The sequence below is a fragment of the Salpingoeca rosetta genome (genome assembly GCF_000188695.1).
Source record: "Salpingoeca rosetta unplaced genomic scaffold supercont1.11, whole genome shotgun sequence".
Classification (NCBI taxonomy): Eukaryota; class Choanoflagellata; order Craspedida; family Salpingoecidae; genus Salpingoeca; species Salpingoeca rosetta.
The window spans coordinates 776,239-794,904 of record NW_004754923.1 but is presented as its reverse complement, the minus strand read 5'-3'; the positions used below and the strand labels follow the sequence as shown (position 1 = coordinate 794,904).

General features: G+C 54.4%; 3 protein-coding genes across 3 annotated transcripts in view; 2 read left to right on the top strand and 1 right to left on the bottom strand.

Moving 5' to 3' along the window:
- Positions 1 to 11,981, top strand: part of PTSG_12222 (uncharacterized protein) — a gene marked incomplete at its 5' end in the record, with an annotated part of 15,586 nt that extends 3,605 nt beyond the window's left edge. The window contains 15 exons of the mRNA XM_004994135.1: positions 279 to 380; positions 596 to 691; positions 856 to 1,024; positions 1,204 to 1,268; positions 1,437 to 1,546; positions 1,769 to 2,638; positions 2,933 to 3,027; positions 3,257 to 3,347; positions 3,677 to 3,716; positions 3,878 to 3,988; positions 4,233 to 4,306; positions 4,945 to 5,410; positions 5,811 to 6,008; positions 6,177 to 6,326; positions 6,492 to 11,981. Of these exons, the coding sequence (XP_004994192.1) occupies positions 279 to 380; positions 596 to 691; positions 856 to 1,024; positions 1,204 to 1,268; positions 1,437 to 1,546; positions 1,769 to 2,638; positions 2,933 to 3,027; positions 3,257 to 3,347; positions 3,677 to 3,716; positions 3,878 to 3,988; positions 4,233 to 4,306; positions 4,945 to 5,410; positions 5,811 to 6,008; positions 6,177 to 6,326; positions 6,492 to 11,858 (8,004 nt within the window). The 3' untranslated portion in view covers positions 11,859 to 11,981. The remainder of the gene's footprint in view (positions 1 to 278; positions 381 to 595; positions 692 to 855; positions 1,025 to 1,203; positions 1,269 to 1,436; positions 1,547 to 1,768; positions 2,639 to 2,932; positions 3,028 to 3,256; positions 3,348 to 3,676; positions 3,717 to 3,877; positions 3,989 to 4,232; positions 4,307 to 4,944; positions 5,411 to 5,810; positions 6,009 to 6,176; positions 6,327 to 6,491) is intronic.
- Positions 11,982 to 12,476: 495 nt separating this feature from the next.
- Positions 12,477 to 16,779, bottom strand: PTSG_04873 (uncharacterized protein). The gene is made up of 12 exons (XM_004994134.1): positions 16,700 to 16,779; positions 16,335 to 16,444; positions 15,896 to 16,000; positions 15,590 to 15,652; positions 15,167 to 15,294; positions 14,805 to 14,957; positions 14,436 to 14,528; positions 14,210 to 14,271; positions 13,774 to 13,975; positions 13,509 to 13,583; positions 13,037 to 13,270; positions 12,477 to 12,836 (listed from the first exon to the last, which is right to left on the bottom strand). The coding sequence occupies exons 2-12, from the start codon at positions 16,420 to 16,422 to the stop codon at positions 12,762 to 12,764; spliced, it is 1,278 nt and encodes a 425-aa protein (XP_004994191.1). The 5' UTR covers positions 16,423 to 16,444; positions 16,700 to 16,779; the 3' UTR covers positions 12,477 to 12,761.
- Positions 16,780 to 16,862: 83 nt separating this feature from the next.
- On the top strand, positions 16,863 to 18,566 carry PTSG_04872 (uncharacterized protein; the record flags this gene model as incomplete). Its single annotated transcript, XM_004994133.1, has 6 exons — positions 16,863 to 16,927; positions 17,150 to 17,182; positions 17,484 to 17,530; positions 17,652 to 17,800; positions 18,008 to 18,073; positions 18,435 to 18,566. 6 exons carry the CDS (start codon positions 16,863 to 16,865, stop codon positions 18,564 to 18,566), a joined length of 492 nt encoding a protein of 163 aa, XP_004994190.1.
- Between the last annotated feature and the right edge of the window lie 100 nt (positions 18,567 to 18,666).

The following is an 18,666-nucleotide window of genomic DNA, read 5'->3' as shown; positions in this document are numbered from 1 at the left end:
TTGCGCAACATAGCAGAGCCCGTGTACTCCTCACCAAGACTGCCAGCTTTGGGCTCCATTCACACACACACACACACACACACACACACACACACACACACACACACACACACACACACACACACACACACACACACACGCACATTCACACGCTCATACACCCCGACCCACCACACACATACACACACATACACACACACATACACACACATACACACACACATACACACACAAACAAACAATGAACCAACCGTGCATATCGCTGATCGCATGGGCAGGAAGTGTTGGAAGCCGTTGCAGAGCAGGCGCCGTCTTCGCTGGCCATCGCGGACACTTCGCAGCGGCGACCGCTTCATTACGCGTGCCAGCACCCAGACTTGGTGCGCAGCAGACCCATGCTGGAGCAGGGTGTTGTCTGCACCGTGCTTGAAGCTATCGTGTGCGTGTTCCGAGCAGCGCTCATCATTGGGCGGTCCTTGCTGACTCACTGAACATTCCATACACACCCTATGCGCACATGTACACCCGCACATGTACACGCGCACATGCCGTCCCCTTCCCCCCCCCTCTTTGTTTTTTTTTTTTTTTTTGAAAGGTTTCGGCTGTTGAGCGACTGGTGGAATTGGATGCGGACGGCGTTGATGCGGAGGACGAGGATGGCATGACGCCGCTCCTCATCGCATGCGCCGCCGTGAGTTCGTTTGTTGGAGGAAAGCATAGGACACACATGCGCATGCACATGCACACCCACGTGCGCGCGCACAGGGCACACACACATACACACATACACACACACACACATACACGCTCTCACTCACAACCTTTACGCCGTACACCGATTGTATGGCATCACAGGGCAACGGCGCCGCTGTTGACTGCCTGCTGTCCACAAATGCTTCTACTACGCACACGAACAAGCGCGGGGAGACGGCACTGCACCTGGCGGCTGCTGGCGGCTACTCCCAACTCGCATTCACCCTCATCGTCCGCGGCGCCCCCATCAACGCCATGTCCACGGCTCGACGTGCGTCTGCTACGTGTGTGTGTATGTGTATGCCACGTGTGCGTGTGTGCGTGTGTGCACGTGCGTGTCAGCGCAATGGTGTGATGTCTGTTCGTCGACGAAACTTCCCGCCGCATTCCTCCCTGCTCATCTGCAGCACACATCGTCCTTCTTTCCTTCCCCCTTCTCCTTTTCGATAGGAACTGCACTTGATATCGCCTACAGCGCACGCGCCGGGCCGTGTGCCGAACGCATCTTGCAGAATGTGAGCAATGCTGCAGTTGCATGGACGTGCTCAGACTATGATATCCTGGCCACCACTGCTGCTGACACGCACGCACACGCACACACACGCGCACACACACACGCACACGCACACGCACACACGCACACGCACACACGCACACGCACACACGCACACACACATTTTCAGGGTGGGCACACGGGCCAACTACTCGTGCAGCGGGCCGTGTTGATCTGCCAGACTGCATGGCGAACCTGCAACGCACTCAAACGACGTGCCATCGTCACCGAAACACCACCGTGCGTACTGCTGTGCTGCTGTTAGCACCCCCTGCTCTGCCCTTCACTGTCTTCGGGCGACCGTCACGTTTTGACGTTCTCTCTCATTCACACCGTTCCGTCGTTACGTTCAGCCTTCACCTTTCTCATTGCTGACCTTTCATCACCATGTCAACGATCCACACATAACCCCTTTGACTCCCCCCCCCCTAACAACCGTACACTCTCACACACCCAACACAGGGAGGATGCGCGCGTGATGCTGCTGTTTACGCTGCGCTGCCAGCTGTCAGTGATCAGGCGCTACTTCCGGCGCCAGGCGTGGCAGCACCACAACAGCATTGTGCGCCGCTGGGTCGGATGCTCCGTCCTCTCCGTTGACCCCAACACACCGCACAATCGCCACGAGCAGCACCAGCCACGACAGCAACGCCAACGACAACGACAGCAGCACCTGCAACATCACTCTAGTCAGGGTGAGCAGCACAGCGGGTCATTGTCCACGTCATCGGCATGTGCAAGCGACGTGTCGCCCACGTCTCCAGCAGCAACCGCGTGGTCTCCACCGAGCACTCGCTACTCCTCGTCTCCATCGTCCCGGTCGCCCTCCCACCACCACGCCCGCAGCCAGCATCACCACAACCCCCGCAACCATCATCACCAGCGTCACCAGCGTCACAAGTATGCAGATCGAAGAAGCAGAGCACGTGCTTGCAAGAGCGAGCAGGGCGCTCGCACGCTTCCTCCCATCAATCAACATCGCCGCGCAGCCCGCAATGCCCTGCATGCGTCCATGAACATGCCCTTGAACGCATCCCTGAACACGTCGCGCAACAGCAGAAAGCACTCGAGCCGTCGTGACAGCAGAGACCACAGACCACCGCCCCACAGCAACGCAACCACTACATCAGGCGGCCGAATCCCTGCAAGCATTAATCTGACAACAACAGGGACAGCGCCTGCGTGGACATTATCCACAGCGTCAACCGCAGTGTCTGGGCATGCAGAGGAGGAGGAGCACATGTTGGCAAACCTGCGAAACAAGTTGGCCGAGCAGACGCGGGCCCTGAAGCAGCTCCAGCGGGAGAACACCTTGCTCAAGACTATCAGCAAGTGGGTTGGCTGTGATAACAGCGTGTGTGTGTGCGCGTGCGCGTGCGTGTGTGTGTGTGCTTGCGTGTGTGCGTGTATGCCTGCTGTTCTGTATGTACGTTTGTTGAGTGTGCGTGGTGTGTGCGTGCTGCACGTTCTGAATATGGTTTGCTTCTTCCCAGCTATTGAGCTGATGTGTGCTTTGTTCTGTGTCGACAAGTTGTCCTACATTGCTTGCTTGCTTGCTTGCTTGCTTGCTTGCTTGCCCGCTCACCCATGCATTCACGTGTTTGTTCTTGCTTGCATTCAAATCAGAACACAAGAGAAAGTATTGATGAAGGTACATGGTGTGGACACTCGGCTTCAACAGCAGGACAAACAGGAACCAACCAAGGCTGTGGAAACATTTGGTGGGCTTGGGTGGTGTGCACGGACGTCCGCTTGTTGCTTGCATGCCCGTGTGCGTGTGTGTTCGCGCGAGTGCGCGTGTGTTTGCGCGTGCATGTGTCTGTGTGTATGTCTGTGCACGGCATTTTATACACCTTCTGTTGCAGTCTACGTCATCCCTTGAGTTCAGGTCTCACACTCTACTGATTCAAATTCACATGCGCACGCACCCACGGTCGCGCTGCGCCACAGGTCCTCCATCCAAGGACTTGAAACCGCCGTCCACGAAACTGGACCTTGAGCTTCAGCGGCAGCAGCGGCTCATCCGGAACTTTAAACAGAGGTGCTGGCGGGTGCTTTGCGCCTCACGCACACGCACACACACGCACACACACATGCACGCATACAGCGTAGCCTGCGAGTGTTGCTCCTTGGTTTTTGTTTGTTGAGTTGTTTGTTTGCTTGTTTGCTTGTGTGTGTGTCTGTGTGTCTGTGTGTCCGTCTGTGTGTGCGTGTGTGGGTGTGTATGTGTCGCGTCGAGCTGTTATGCTGTCGTGTTGTGATTCCCTGCTTCAGCTGGCGCTTTTGCTACAAGATTTTTGAGCGTCCTCCAATCGCTCGTTTCCCGGATTCACGGTGTCAGCCCAACCTTTCACATTGTTTTGTGCACAGGTTCGACACACTTCAGGCAACACTTTCAAAGAGCGAGGAGGTAAGGTCACGCAGTGACAGATCCATGTCTGTGCTTTGCGCAACACCTCTTGTCAGCACTGTCACCTGTCACACGTTTCACTCGCCCCGCTGTGACACCACGTGTGACACCAAATGCCACCCCCGTTACTCACCAATACCCTTCCCGACACCCAACTTCAGGCCGCTGCCCCACTCCCACCCAAAGTCGGACCTGACACGGATCCAGATGCTTATGCGCAACGGGCACAGCAGAAGGTGTTGCGGAAACAAATGCAGGATGCGTTGCAGGAGGTTAGGGCCCGTGTGTTTGTTGTGTGTCTGTGTGTGCGTCTTTGTTTTTGTTTGTGTGCCTGCCCGCCTGCCTGTCTGTCTGTCTGCCTGTCTGTCTGTCTGTCCGTCTACCTGCCTGCCTGTCTGGCTGTCTCTTTGCCTGTGCACGCGCGTGCCTGCGGCTTTCTGATTGTATGCACCTCTGGTTCCTCACCTTCCTGTCATTTCCTGCACTTGGGGGGGGGGGCGTTGCTTGCTTCTTCAGATTGTCAAGCTTCGATCGGATACAGAATCCCTGTCGAAGCTGCTGCAGCGTAGTGCACGCGATGACGCTGGGCAGTCCGGCAGCTTGCTTTCCACTCGTCAATGAATTCATGTGCAACTGCCCTGTCGGATGTTGTTACATTATGTTATTCGACACATCAACAGCATCTGAAGTTTGTTCGATGCATGCGACCACGGTCGGTCATGTTTATTGCGCAGCTGTTTATTTCACTGACTAAACGGATACGATACAATGGGCCGGTGGATTTCTCACTTGCCGTGGCCAGCAGACATCGCCCTCGATCACATCATGAGACATCATGAATGAAATCCGCCGAAACGCTGGATGTGCACCTATGCAATCTGGGACTCTCATCTGCCCAGGCCGAAAATTGGTTAACATGACAGAAGCGTGGTGCTGATTGCATGTGGCACCACGTTGAGAAAAGTTGTTTTGAACTCCTCAAACTATTTCCCTCCTCACTCAAGTTTATGGCCTTTCTGACGAGGACCCGATCGTCAAGCTTACATGCACTGATGAAACGTCCGTTCTCAACACCTCAAGCTATTTCCCTCAAATAAAGAATATGCAACAAACTGTAACGCTGTTCCCATCAACGCCTACCCATCTTTTCGAGACAAATTGTTTCACCCCTCGAAATGTATCCCTTATTTTCCCCTTTCCCGCGCTGTTTCCTTCATCCATCCCCTAGGGGTAATCGTTCATTTCCGTCCCACACCACCACCACCACTATGACCATGCCATCGCAGGGCGTTGATGTCTTCATCTCGCTTTGCTTCAGCGAGGCGCAGCACGCTGGCAAGGTTCTGGAAGAAGCCCTCAAGGCCCGTGGCATTGACGTATTCATCGGCGATGCTTCATCTGGAGAAGATGCGGCCAGGACGGTGGTTCGATCCTTGCATGGCTGCCGGATGGCCGTTTTGCTTGGCACACGGACGTATGGGGAGCAGACAGACAGCGACTTCAGCACCCACGAGGAACTGCAGTACATCTTGCACCACGACAAGCGGTTCTTCCTCGTGAAGATGTGTGACCAATTCGAGGAGCCGAAGGCTCAGGCCCAACTCACCGACCATGTCGTTCACTTTTCGTGGAACCCCGATGAGAGCGCGGATGTGCCTGTCGACTTGATTGACAAGATCATCGCCAAACTCGAGGTTCAGGACAACCAAGGGCTTTGTGTGTGTGTGTGTGTGTGTGTGTGTGTGTGTGCGTGTGTGTGTGTGCGTGCGTGTGTGTGTGTGCGTGTGTGTGTGTGCGTGTGTGTGTGTGCGTGCGTGTGTGCCTCCCTCTGTGTGTCTGTGTCTGTGTGCGTGCCTGTATCTGGATCCCCCTAGTGCGTGTGCCTCCCTCTGTGTGTCTGTGCGTGTGTGCGTCCTGTATCTGGATCCCCCCCCCCCAGTTCTTTCTCGTTGTTGCTCTTGTTGGGGATATGTTTTGGTTCTCTCTGCTGTATTTCGTGTTTGGTCGAGTGACACCTTGCCTCTGTCTGAGTTGTAGCAACAACGATCCCTCACTGGACCTTGCCTTTTTTTGTCACCGCATCAACCCTGGTAGACGGTACCTGAGACGCCAACAACAACTGCGCCCCAGCTGCAGCTGCATCACCATGGCGATGGCGGACTGCCGCCCCCCAATATCCACAAGATGGGCAAAGCAGAAGCCGCTGTGCTCCTTCTCGACCGTGCCGGCTGCGCACCCGGGGACTACGTGGTGCGGCGAACCAAATCCGACAACCAGCTCGCCATCAGCCTTGTATGTTTGGAATGGGTGGTGCCTTTGTTTGGTTTGCTGCTGTGCCTGAGCACCTCCGCTTGTATGTAACTGTGTTGCGGCGTGTGTCAAGAAGCCACCCACCGAAGTATTCACAACGCCAGTGATGATGACCCTCTCCTTGACACATGTCCATCTTTCCACTCCCAGGTTATTGGGGAAGACAAGGTCGAGCACCATGCACTATCCCAGGATGATACTGGGCTCTATGTTCTCGACAAGAAGCTGCTGCTGCAGCCGGACAGCCTTGAGACTGCGCTTGACCATCTTTCAGCCAACCAAGAGACAATGTCACACACGGTACGCCACATGTATTTGCCGCTGCAATTGCTGCTGATGCGACACCATCCCCACATATTGCCCCACCACTTTACCTACCTGACTACCTGATGCGTTCATAAAAGCTCGATTCCTGACCCCAGCTCCACGCACATACCACACGCGTACATATCACATTCTGCTCAGCTGCAGTGCAGAATCGAGCAAGTCACGCCAGCTGGCCAGCAGAAGAAGGCCACGCTTCCCGTCGTTGCCGTTGCACATGACCCAGTCACCGAGACAGCACTGAGCAGCGCTACGCTTGCTACCACGCAGAAAGAGCCGCAAGTTCAGCAGCCAACGCACAACAAGCTAACCAGCAACAACACTTTCAACACGGGGTCATCTTCCTCGTCGTCGCTGAAGATGAAGCATGCACCCGCTGACCTCAAGTCGTTTGGGCTGGAGACTGGTGGCACGGTTGAATTGAAGCACGGGACGCGCTGGAGGAGCAAGACTCTCTTGGCGATGCTGTTGATCGCTGTCATCGCCAGTGTAGCCGTACCAGTCTCCGTGCTAACAATCGCGTCCAGCAGCAAGAGCAAGTCTTGCGTGAGCAACGTCACCCTGGACTGTGCGAACCCCGTCTCCCGGCTTGAATTCGTCGCAAATGCATTTTGCACCGCTGCCTCCGTCGTGAACTGCTGCTGCGATGAGTTTTACGCCTTGAACAGCGTCGCAGGATCCGTATCCCTCAACACCTCCCTTTCCTCGCTTCAGTTTGGATCAGTTGTGCATGTTGGCGGCGATGTCGTTGGCAGCGGAGGCTCGCTGGTGTCAGTTGACTTTGGAAACTTGACGTCCGTCGGTGGGACCGTGGCCCTGAACGACAACAGCATTACTGCGATCAACTTCGGCTTGCTGGCAAACGTTGATGGCGACCTCGACATGAGCAACAACAGCATCACCAGCATTGACTTTGGTGTTGTGACAAATGTCACCGGCAACATTGACATGAGCGACAACAGCATTTCTTCCCTTCTCCTTGGCCTACTCTCAGCCGTTGGTGGCGACCTCGACATGAGCAACAGCAACCTGACGAGTATCGACTTTGGCGCTGTGACAACTGTTGGCGGCAGCGTTGACATGAGCGACAACAGCATTTCTTCCCTTCGCCTTGGCCTGCTCTCAGCCGTTGGTGGTGACCTCGACATGAGCAACAGCAACCTGACGAGTATCGACTTTGGCGCTGTGACAACTGTTGGCGGCAGCGTTGACATGAGCAGCAACCCAATGCGTGTCATTGACCTTGGGTCACTGCAGGATGTCGGTGGTGCGGTGAAGTGGGCTGGTGATCCGTTTGGTATCGAGAGTGGGCGTGTGGTGGACAACGTGACACTGATCGATGATGATGTGCTGGAGGTGTTTGACTTTGGGGGCGGCATCACAGCCGTCGACGGGTGCATCAGCTTCACCTCCGTCAGCAACCTGATTAGCGTCAACTTGGGCGGCATCAGCAGAGTGGATGAGTGCATCAACCTCACCTCCAACAGCAACCTCACGAGCGTCAATTTTGGCATCGTGGCGACGGTCGGCAGTTATGTTGACGTCAGTGGCAACAGCATCTCATCCCTTCGCCTCGGTGCGCTGACAGCGATTGGTGGGGACCTGGACATGAGCAGCAACCCAATGCGTGTCATTGACCTTGGGTCACTGCAGGATGTCGGTGGTGCGGTGAAGTGGGCTGGTGATCCGTTTGGTATCGAGAGTGGGCGTGTGGTGGACAACGTGACACTGATCGATGATGATGTGCTGGAGGTGTTTGACTTTGGGGGCGGCATCACAGCCGTCGACGGGTGCATCAGCTTCACCTCCGTCAGCAACCTGATTAGCGTCAACTTTGGCGTCGTGAAAAATGTCACTGGTGACATCGACATTAGCGACAACAGCATTTCTTCCGTCCACCTCGGTCTGCTGTCAGCTGTCGGCGGCGACCTGGACATGAGCAGCAACCCAATGCGTGTCATTGACCTTGGGTCACTGCACGACGTTGGTGGCGCAGTGAAGTGGGCCGGTGATCCGTTTGGTGTCGAGAGTGGGCGTGTGGTGGACAACGTGACACTGATCGATAATGATGTGCTGGAGGTGTTTGACTTTGGGGGCGGCATCACAGCCGTCGACGGGTGCATCAGCTTCTTCTCCAACAGCAACCTGACGAGTGTCAACTTTGGCAGTATCGAGAACGTTGTCGAATACGTCGCATTCGACAACAACGATGCCCTCCCCCGCATCGACTTCGGCAAGGTCCTTACCAGCGTTGGTGGGTGCATCTCAATCTCGTCCAACAACATGCTGGCCAGCATCGACTTCGGTGTCATCACCAGCGTTGGTGGCTGCATTGACTTTGAAGCGAATGGTGCCCTTCCAGTCATTGACTTTGGCAGCATCCTCACCGATGTGAGTGACTACGTCGAGTTCAGCGCTAACAGCGCGCTGACCAGCGTTGACTTTGGCAGCATTGCCCAGGTGGGCGGTTACATCTTTTTCGACGACAACGATGCGCTGACCAACGTTGGCTTTGGCGGCGTCACCAGTGTCGGTGGCCACGTCAAGTTTGATGACAACGACGGCCTTCCACTAATTGACTTTGGCAATGTGTTCACGCTTGTGGACGACTATGTTGAGTTCAGCAGCAACGGTGCATTGGCCAGCGTGAGCTTCGGCAATATCGCCGACGTTCATGGTCACATCTACTTCAACGACAACGACGACCTCACCAGCATTGACTTTGGCAGCACCACTCAAGTGGGTGATTACATACAGTTTGACACCAACGATGCCCTGCCCAGCGTCTATTTTGGTGACATTTCCCTGGTCACTGGCCATGTCTTCTTCTACGACAATGATGCGCTGACCAGTGTTGACTTTGGCAGCATCACCAACGTGGGTGGCTACATCAAGTTTGATGACAACGATGGCCTTCCATTGGTCAGCTTTGGCGAGACTTTCAAGTACCTTGGTGGCTACATTGAGCTTCGCAGTAACGATGCCCTGACCAGCGTCGACTTTGGCAGCGTGACCAGTGCTGACTACGTCCTCTTCGACGACAACGACGCCCTGACCAGCGTCGACTTTGGCAGTGTGACAAACGTTGACAGACACGTCTACTTCTTAGACAATGACGGCCTCCCATTGATGGACTTCGGGGGCACTCTCACCAGAGCGGGTACAATTGAGTTTCGGACCAACGACAACCTGACCAGCATTGATTTCGGCAGCATCACTAAGGTCCACGGCGACATCCGTTTCCTTCAAAACAGTGCCTTGGCCAGCATTGACTTTGGCAGTATCACCAATGTGACCGCATCCATCACCGCTGTGATGAATAGCGCTCTCCCACTTGTGAACTTTGGGGGCACGCTCACTGCTGTGGGTGGCTTTGTGAACATCGAGACAAACGCTGCCCTGACAAGCGCAGACTTCGGCGGTGTCACGACCATTGGCGGTTATGTCCGATTCTACAACAACGACAACCTGACCAGTGTTGATTTTGCCAGCATCACCAGCATTGCCCAACACATCAAATTTGACGACAATGACGCCCTCCCGCACATGGGCTTCGGCGACATCCTCATCAACCTGGGCGGATACATTGAGTTTGTCAGGAACTCACGCCTTGTCAGTGTTGACTTTGGTAACACCCTTACCGTTGTGCCTGTGTACATCTCCTTTCTCTTCAACAACAAGCTTGACAGCGTCGACTTTGGCGCAATCACCAATGTGACTGGGGACATTACCTTCAGCAACAACGCCGTCCTCCCCAGCGTCAGCCTTGGCGCAATCATTCGCGTCGAGGGTAACCTCAACTTCCTTTCAAATGCCGACCTGACCAGCGTTGACTTTAGCGACATTGTCAGTGTGAAGGGTACTGTGACTTTCGCAGCCAACGATGCCCTGCCCAGCATCAGCTTTGGCAACGCTCTCACTTATGTGGGTAGCGCGGTTTTGTCCTCGAATCAAAACCTGACGAGCATCGACTTTGGCGGCATCAAGGAGGTCGGCAACGACTTGAAATTCCACGACAACGACGCTCTCCCCCGCATCAACCTCGGCGACATCCTCGCTGAGCTTAGCGGGTGCGTCTTCGTGGACTTCCATGACGCCCTGACCAGCTTCGACTTTAGCGCCGTCACCAACGTGGCTGGCTGCATTGAGCTCAAAAACAACGTTGCCCTAACTGACATTGACTTTGGCAGCGTGACCACTGTCGGAGGGCACGTTCAGATAGACACAAACTATGCGCTGACCAGCTTGGACTTTGCTAACATTAACCTCGTGGATCAACACGTGCTCTTCCACGACAACAACAAACTGACCAGCGTCGACTTTGGCGTCATCACCCAAATCACCACTTATGCCAAGTTCGAGGACAATGACGCCCTTCCACTGATTGACTTTGGCAGCGCCCTCACCAATGTGGGTGACTACGTCGAGTTTCTCGACAACGATGCGCTGAGCAGCGTCAACTTTAGCAGCATTACTTTTGTCCGCACACACATTAAGTTCGACATCAACAATGCGCTGACCAGTGTCGACTTTGGCAGCATCACCAGCCTCGAATCCATCACTTTCGACAACCATGTCGCCCTTTCGTCGGTGGACTTTGGCAGCTCACTGACCAGCATTGACGAGGCCAAGTTCACCGATAACAGGGCGCTGACCAGCATCAACTTTCGCAACATCCGCACCTTCGATAACATCCTCTTTGGCAACAACAATGCACTGCCCAGTATCAACTTTGGTCTGATCACAAATGTCGAGGGTGGTGTCGCTTTCAAGGACAACGATGCGCTGACCAGCGTCGACTTTGGCAGCATCACGGCTGTGGGTACCTCCATCGAATTTAGCGGCAACGGTGCGCTGACCAGCGTCGACTTTGATAGCATCACGACTGTGGGTGCCTTCGTCGAAATTAGAGCCAACGGTGCGCTGACCAGTGTCGACTTTGGCAACATCACCACGGTACAAACTTTCTTGCAGTTCAGCGACAACAGTGGCCTCCCGTCAATCGACTTTGGCAGCGTTCTCACCACTGTGGGCGCTGTTAGCGTCATGGACAACAGCGTTCTGACTAGTGTCGATTTTGGTGCCGTCGAGGCCGTCGACAACACGATACTCATTGCCAGGAACGCCAAACTTGCTGGCATTACTTTGAACAGTCTCACCAATACATCTGGCGCTGTCGAAGTCGTGCAAAACAATGCGCTTACTTCTCTCAGCTTCCCCGCTCTAACCCGTACCGGCAGCTTCCGCATCACTTCACAGCCTGCCCTCACCACCATTGACTTTGGTGCCATCAGCACTGTGGACGGCGATATTGCAGTGGGCGGAAATGAGGCCCTCACCAGCATCAGCTTCGGCAGCATTACCAGCGTGACTGGAACCGTTTTCCTTGGACACCTGGCTTTCGGCAGCAATAATCTCACCAGCGTCGACTGTCAGGACTTCACTGCCACATGCGTGAACAACTACGACAGCATCATCCTCACCAATTGCCCTGCCGAATGCATATGAGGGGCGCCGCTCGGCTCGCCGACTGGCATTCCACCAAGCAGTCCGGCCTTCATTCTTGCGCCAAGGGCTATGTGCCCTGGCCTTTCATCCGTTTCCAGTGCCCTCTTTCCAAGCGTGGCAACCAACATATGCTTTGATCTACAACCGATGACGTGCTTGACCAACAGCACTCCAGTGTTCTGTCCCCACACGAGTCCTCCGTTCTGCTACCTCGCTTCTTGTCGATCGATGCACCTGCGGTGCATGGATTTGTTCCTAGCTTTCACCCCATCCCGCCTCAAATGCCTGAATGCATGTCACCCTCTTTTCATCGCGCCTCTCTCTGCCATGTGTCCGCTTCCTTCCTCTTCGGAAAGGAATTCCACTGTTTGGTTGTGTGTGTGTGTGTGTGTGTGTGTGTGTGTGTGTGTGTGTGTGTGTGTGTCTGTGGCTGTGGCTGTGGCTGTGGCTGTGTGTCGCCAGAGTTGCTGATCTGCTTTGCCACGTGTCCATCGCGGTCGTGATGCCGAACACAGCCCAATACAAATACCAATGAAGCAAGCCTAAATACAATGACAGGTAGATACCACAAGCTCTTCGCTGTGGCAAATGGGTAGGCTGTGATCGCTGCTTATCATTGCCCACTGCGTGCTTTTTTAGTCATCTCCTCGATAAACTGTCCGCTGTATGATGTATGTATTCGGCTGGGCCAAGTTGAAACGTATTCACAACCAACCACCAACAACAAAGGCAAGCACAAGCAACCATTCAACACAAAACACAGCGAATACGACCACAACGAGCATTCACAGGAATTAGGCAATGCGACATGCCGTCACAGCACGACAGCCACAACGATGAGTCAAAGAGAAGACAAAGACGAAGGAATGACGACATACACAAAGACATGCTGGACTTGGCCGCTCAGGCAATGATCTTGGAGACGATGCCCGTGCCGACAGTCTTGTGGCCCTCGCGCACAGTGAAGCGCTGGCCCTCCTGTGTTCACAGAGCATTGATGATGTAAGTGGGAAGGGGGTGGTGGTTGATGAGTTTGAGAGGCAAGGATGAAAGAGGGTTGGTACGGAAGCGCCATGCAGGCAGGACGCAGCATCCCACGAGATGTAGCAGTGCAAAAAGCGAACAAACACAAGCAAACACATTCAGCAGGGCAAACGAACACACACACACACACACACCTCGAGCGGAATGTCGGTGATAAGCTCAATCTCGCAGCTTGCGTCCTCGCCAGGCATGACCATCTTGCCATCAGGCAGCTTGACCGTGCACGTAATATCGCCAGTGCGGGTGAACAGCTGGGGGCGGTAGCCATCAACAAACGGCGTGTGGCGGCCACCCTCCTCCTTGCTCAGCACGTACAGCTGTGTCTGAAACTTGGTGTGGGACTTAACAGTACCGGGCTTGCACATGACCTGATTTTTGTGGACATACATGCACGCGCACGATGGGATGCATTGTGAGCACATGCCATGAAGTGGCTCTGCGCACAAGTAGAGTACATGTAGCGCTGCTCCGACTGAAACTGCAAAAGGTCATCACGCCAAACACGCCAAACACCAGCGCACAGGCAAACGTGTGTGTGTGTGTGTGTGTGTGTGTGTGTGTGTGTGTGTGTGTGTGTGTGTGTGTGTGTGTGTCGTCGTCACTGACCTGGCCCTTGCGAATCTCCTCGCGCTTGAGACCGCGGCAGAGCGCACCGAGGTTGTCGCCAGCCTGACCTTGATCCTGGCACGCAAAAACAACCACATGCAGCACGTGGTAGCAATCGTTGCGATGGCGACGTTAGCGGCTGTCATGGCTGACGTATAAGTGACAGCAAGCGGAAAAAAGCTAAGAAGAACAACAAGAACGCAGGGACAGCAATCACCAAACACACACGCACAAACACCCCCCCACACACACACACCAAACTCACGAGCTGCTTGTGGAACATCTCCACACCGGTGACGGTGGTCTTGATGGTGGAACCGTAGCCAATAATCTCAACCTCATCGCCCTTGTTGATCACACCGCGTTCAACCTTGCCCGTGACAACAGTACCGCGGCCAGAGATGGAAAAGGCGTTCTCGACAGGCATCAGGAACGGCTTGTCAAGATCGCGCTCAGGGTCAGGGATCCTATCCACCAAGACAGGGGGGGAGAGGGTGTGTGTGTGTGTGTGTGTGTGTGTGTGTGTGTGTGTGTGTGTGTGTGTGTGTGTGTGTGTGTGTGTGTGTGTGTGTGTGTGTGTGTGTGAGCATGGGTGTGTCCGAGTGGGTACCGAACCAAATGGGACAGGAGAACACGACACAACCAAACACACACACACGCACGCACACAGTATGCAGAGGAGGACTTGCAACTAGACGCACCACTCATCAACAGCGTTCATGAGAGCCTTGATTGAGTCCTTGCCAATCTTGTCGTCCTTACCCTGGGAACGCAACCCAATTGAACTTGTGTAAGTGCATCAACACAACATGACGGTCCATTGGCATAACACCATCTCACTGTCAACCATTCAACAGGCCCAAAAACAAGCCAACAACACAACACGACACACAGAGTGCGAGCAGAGCATTGCTTCTTCCAGCCGACCTCAATAGCGCAGAGAGCAGAGCCGGTGACAACTGGGGTCTCATCGCCATCGTAACCGTAAGAGGACAGCAGCTCACGAATCTCCATCTCGACCTGTGTGTGAATGCATGTATGTTGGGTTGGAGCACGATCACATTGCACGCACGACAGAAGCAGTGAGCACAGCCTCTGTAGATACGAAAAAAATCAACAGCTATCTTACGCTGCTTTCTTTCTTGCACCCCTTACAACAACAACAACAACAACAACAACAACAACAACAACAACAACAACAACAACAACAACAACAACAACAACAACAATAATAACAACAACAACAACAACAACAACAAAGCGGTATCAGCAGTAACAGTGGTGTTGTTGGCGCACCAGTTCGAGAAGCTCCTCGTCGTCAACCATGTCCGCCTTGTTGATGTAGACAACAATACGCTCAACGCCAACCTGCTTGGCAAGAAGAATGTGCTCGCGGGTCTGGGGCATCTGGCCATCAGTGGCGCTGACAACAAGGATGGCACCGTCCATCTGCCAAAAGACCATCGCCAAACACAGGGACGGCGCATGTGTGTGAGTGTGTGCGTGTGTGTGTGCGTGTGTGTGCGAGGGTTGCGTCAGCGTCCATGTGTGCAACGCCCAAACCACGAGTTAAGGAATGAACGCAGGCATGCGGCCTCCATGCAGCTCACGAAAAAGCGTGAAGAGATAACACAGTGGTGTTGAACACATGTTCACACCTGGGCAGCACCGGTGATCATGTTCTTGATGTAATCGGCGTGGCCAGGGCAGTCGACGTGGGCATAGTGGCGCTTGTCAGTCTCGTACTCGACGTGGGCAGTGGAAATCGTGATACCGCGGACACGCTCTGTCATCGGCGGTGGTGTTTCATGATGGAGGGGGGGGGGGGAGGCAAAGGGTAAGAGCAGTGTTGCTTGCTTGGAAAAAGCCGACACTACAGCGTGTGGCAGGTGGCAAAATTGGAAGCAGCAGTGGTCGTGCAGCCAAGGGAACACAGGGCAACCGCAACTCGGACACAAATAAACATCCACAAACAAGAAAGCGCGGACAAGCAGGTACACAGGTAAGCGCAGAAAAAGACAAGCACGCACATCCCCTCCACACATACGCACGCATACACACATGCACGCAGAGTCGCTCACCCTCAGGAGCCTTGTCAATGTTGCTGTAGTCAGTGTACTGAGCATGGCCCTCCTCGGACAACACTAATGTGGTGGTGCAGGTCAGCAACATGGCAGAGCAGAGGTGAACGCACGGAAGCATGCATAGATACGCCGGCACGCACGCACGCGCGCACAGCACATTGGTGAGCGGAATACGTGGGTGAGGTGCAGGCAGAAGCAAGCAGCAGCGGGCATGGGAGGACTGTGGCTGCAACGGCAAGTTGGGAGCCGCAAGCAGTACGAGCAGCGCACATGCAGGCCTTGCTTGCTTGGCTGGCAACTCACCCTTGGTGATGGCAGCTGTGAGGGTGGTCTTGCCGTGATCGACGTGACCGATGGTACCGATGTTGACGTGGGGCTTCTCACGAACAAACTGGGACATGCAGCGCACTGCAAGTGCACGCACGCATGTGCAGGGTTGTGTGGTTGTGCACGTTTGGTGTGTTGTACGTTAAGAGAGAGTGTGTGTATGAGTGTGTGCGTGCGTGTGAGTGCATGACAGAGTGTGCTATTGGCGTGTGGGACCACTCGTGTGTGTATATATGCGTGCACCATGCGGGCGCAACATGTTGTACACATGTGTGAGCGCTCACTGCTCTGTTTGTTATGTTAGCTTGCATGACCGCTGCCCCGCCTCGCAGCAAGGAGCTCTGCACTGGCATATGCAGTGCTCTCCGACGACAGGAACCCATGCGCGGCGTTCGTGCAGTTCGTACACACTTACCAAGCGGGTTGACGGCAGTGGTCTGACGAACAGACGCGGTCACCTGCCGGCCGACCAGCTGGAAGAGGGAGCGAGTTGCTGTCGCCATGGTGCAGACGAGCTCAGCTATCCTATGCACAAGTGTGATGCGTGTTTGTTTTGGAACAAAGGTGAGAAGAGTGGCAGCGAGCACACAGCGAGCACACAGCGCATGGCCGAGACGAAGGCCGCACCACCATCACCCTACACGCATGACCCCCACAACCACACACAGACACACACACACACACACACAACCACACACACACACACACACGCACGCATACACACACGCACACACACACACAACACCACAGCAGTTCTTGCGTCGCCCAACTCCCACTCACGTGTACAACCGGAAACAAGGCAGGGGAGAAGTAGATTCTTCACCAATGTTTTCCTATGTTTGTCACTGAGCGCAAGTGCGCGAAACTCGATTTTTTTTTGTCTGTGCTCTGAAAAACTTGTGGTGTTGTTTGCGGAGACTGAAACCGACCAACGACACAGAAGATGGCGGATGTGCCTGTTGTGAAGCAGGGTGGCTGGGGCGATGAGAGCAAGGGAAAGACCACACGGTGCGCAACGCTGCATGTGTGTGCTTGTGTGTTCTTGCGTGTGTGCTTGTGTATGCGAGCTTATGTGTGTGTGTGTGCTTATGTGTGTGTGTGCTTGTATGTGTGTGTATGTGTGATTTTGGCAATGGCCTCCCTTGGATGATTCTTTTTTCAAGCACAACGCACGTTAAGCACATACATGCCTCTGAACACTGCTTTCTCTTCGCTGTGATGGTATTGTAGGAGGAACCGCGGCGAGTCGGCTCCCGAGGAAGAGTGCGTTGCGCAGTGTGTGTTGATGTGCCAACGCCGTTGCTTTCTTCTTTTCTGATGCGCCAACATGCCCACGCCATGACACACACACACACACGCACACATGTACACGCACATGCACAAGCACACACATGCACGCACACGCAAGCACACACATGCGCGCACATGCAAGCACACACATGCACGCACACACACACACACACAAATACACAAGCACGCACACACAAGCACACCCACGCCGAGCCGCACATGTCGTTTGTTGTACTCACCAGCGATGTTTGCATTCACTCTGCGTCATTGTTAGTGAGCGGCTGAAGATGACAGTTCCTGTGGAGGAAGACTCTGACGATGGTGAGTTGCTGTGCTCTCTGTGTGCACATTTGCATGCAAGACAATTGTGATTGCCCCCACGTCTTGCCCAAGCGGACCTCACCCTTTCCCGTTCTACCAACCCCCGCACATGACGACTCAGACATTCCCGAGATCCCGGAGCTGCAGGATCAGGTGGAGGAAGAGGAAGACATCACCACAAAGGTTGCTGAGGCGCCCACCGCAAACATCCAAATGGCGACCATGGCAGACCTGGACAAGGAACTGTCCAGCACCCTCTCCTTCACACAGGTGTGTTGACCCCAGCCTTCGCTTCCTGCTTGCCTCAGATATGTCGGTTATGTTTGACCCCGATCATGCATCTATGCTCGTGTCAGAGCGTCGTCGTTGGGCCATCAAGCTTTGAGGCTCGCACGCGTGCACCCACGCACACCACTGCACACAATACGCTCACATCGCATTCTTTTCTGTCACCATGCATCCAACGTCCACCACCAGACGGACTCTGGCGTCGACCTGAAGCTCCTTATCAACAATCTCACACCAAGCCACCTCCTCAAAGAGGTCAGGTGTCAACAAAGAAGCGCAACCCACACACAGAGGCACAAGAGAAAGAGAGAGAGAGAGAGAGAGAGAGAGAGAGAGAGAGAGAGAGAGAGAGAGAGAGAGAGAGAGAGAGAGTGTGTGTGTGTGTGTGTGTGTGTGTGAGTGTGTGAGTGTGAGAAAGAGGGTGTGTGTGGGGGAAAGAAAGAGAGACAGACAGACAGACAGACAGACAGACAGACAGACAGACAGACAGACAGACAGACAGACAGACAGACAGACAGTCACACACATACACACACACGCACACACAAATGCTAGCTGCGCCTGTTTGAGATATGCTCACATGTATGACCTTGCTCTGTCACATGTCGACACACAGGAGGACAAAGAATGGGACTTTGTACACGTGTTCACGGAGATCAAATCAGAACTTGCGGCAGAAGAGGAGAAGAGCAAAAAGGACGAGGCATCATCAAATGACCTCCTCGACAACCCAATGGCCGCCATCTGAGTCGTGACACGCAGCTGTCCGTGTGTGTGTGTGTGTGTGTGTGTGTGTGTGTGTGTGTGTGTGTGTGTGTGTGTGTGTGTGTGTGTGTGTGTGTGTGTGT

Bases quoted from the DNA above. Each gene is read 5' to 3' on its own strand.
- PTSG_04873 (XM_004994134.1), bottom strand. From the start codon at position 16,422: ATGGCGACAGCAACTCGCTCCCTCTTCCAGCTGGTCGGCCGGCAGGTG. The intron at 15,653-15,895 runs GTGAGTTGCCAG...CCACCACATTAG, and splicing joins CACAGCTGCCATCACCAAGG to TGTTGTCCGAGGAGGGCCAT. The intron at 13,271-13,508 runs GTCAGTGACGAC...CACAAAAATCAG, and splicing joins AGGAGATTCGCAAGGGCCAG to GTCATGTGCAAGCCCGGTAC.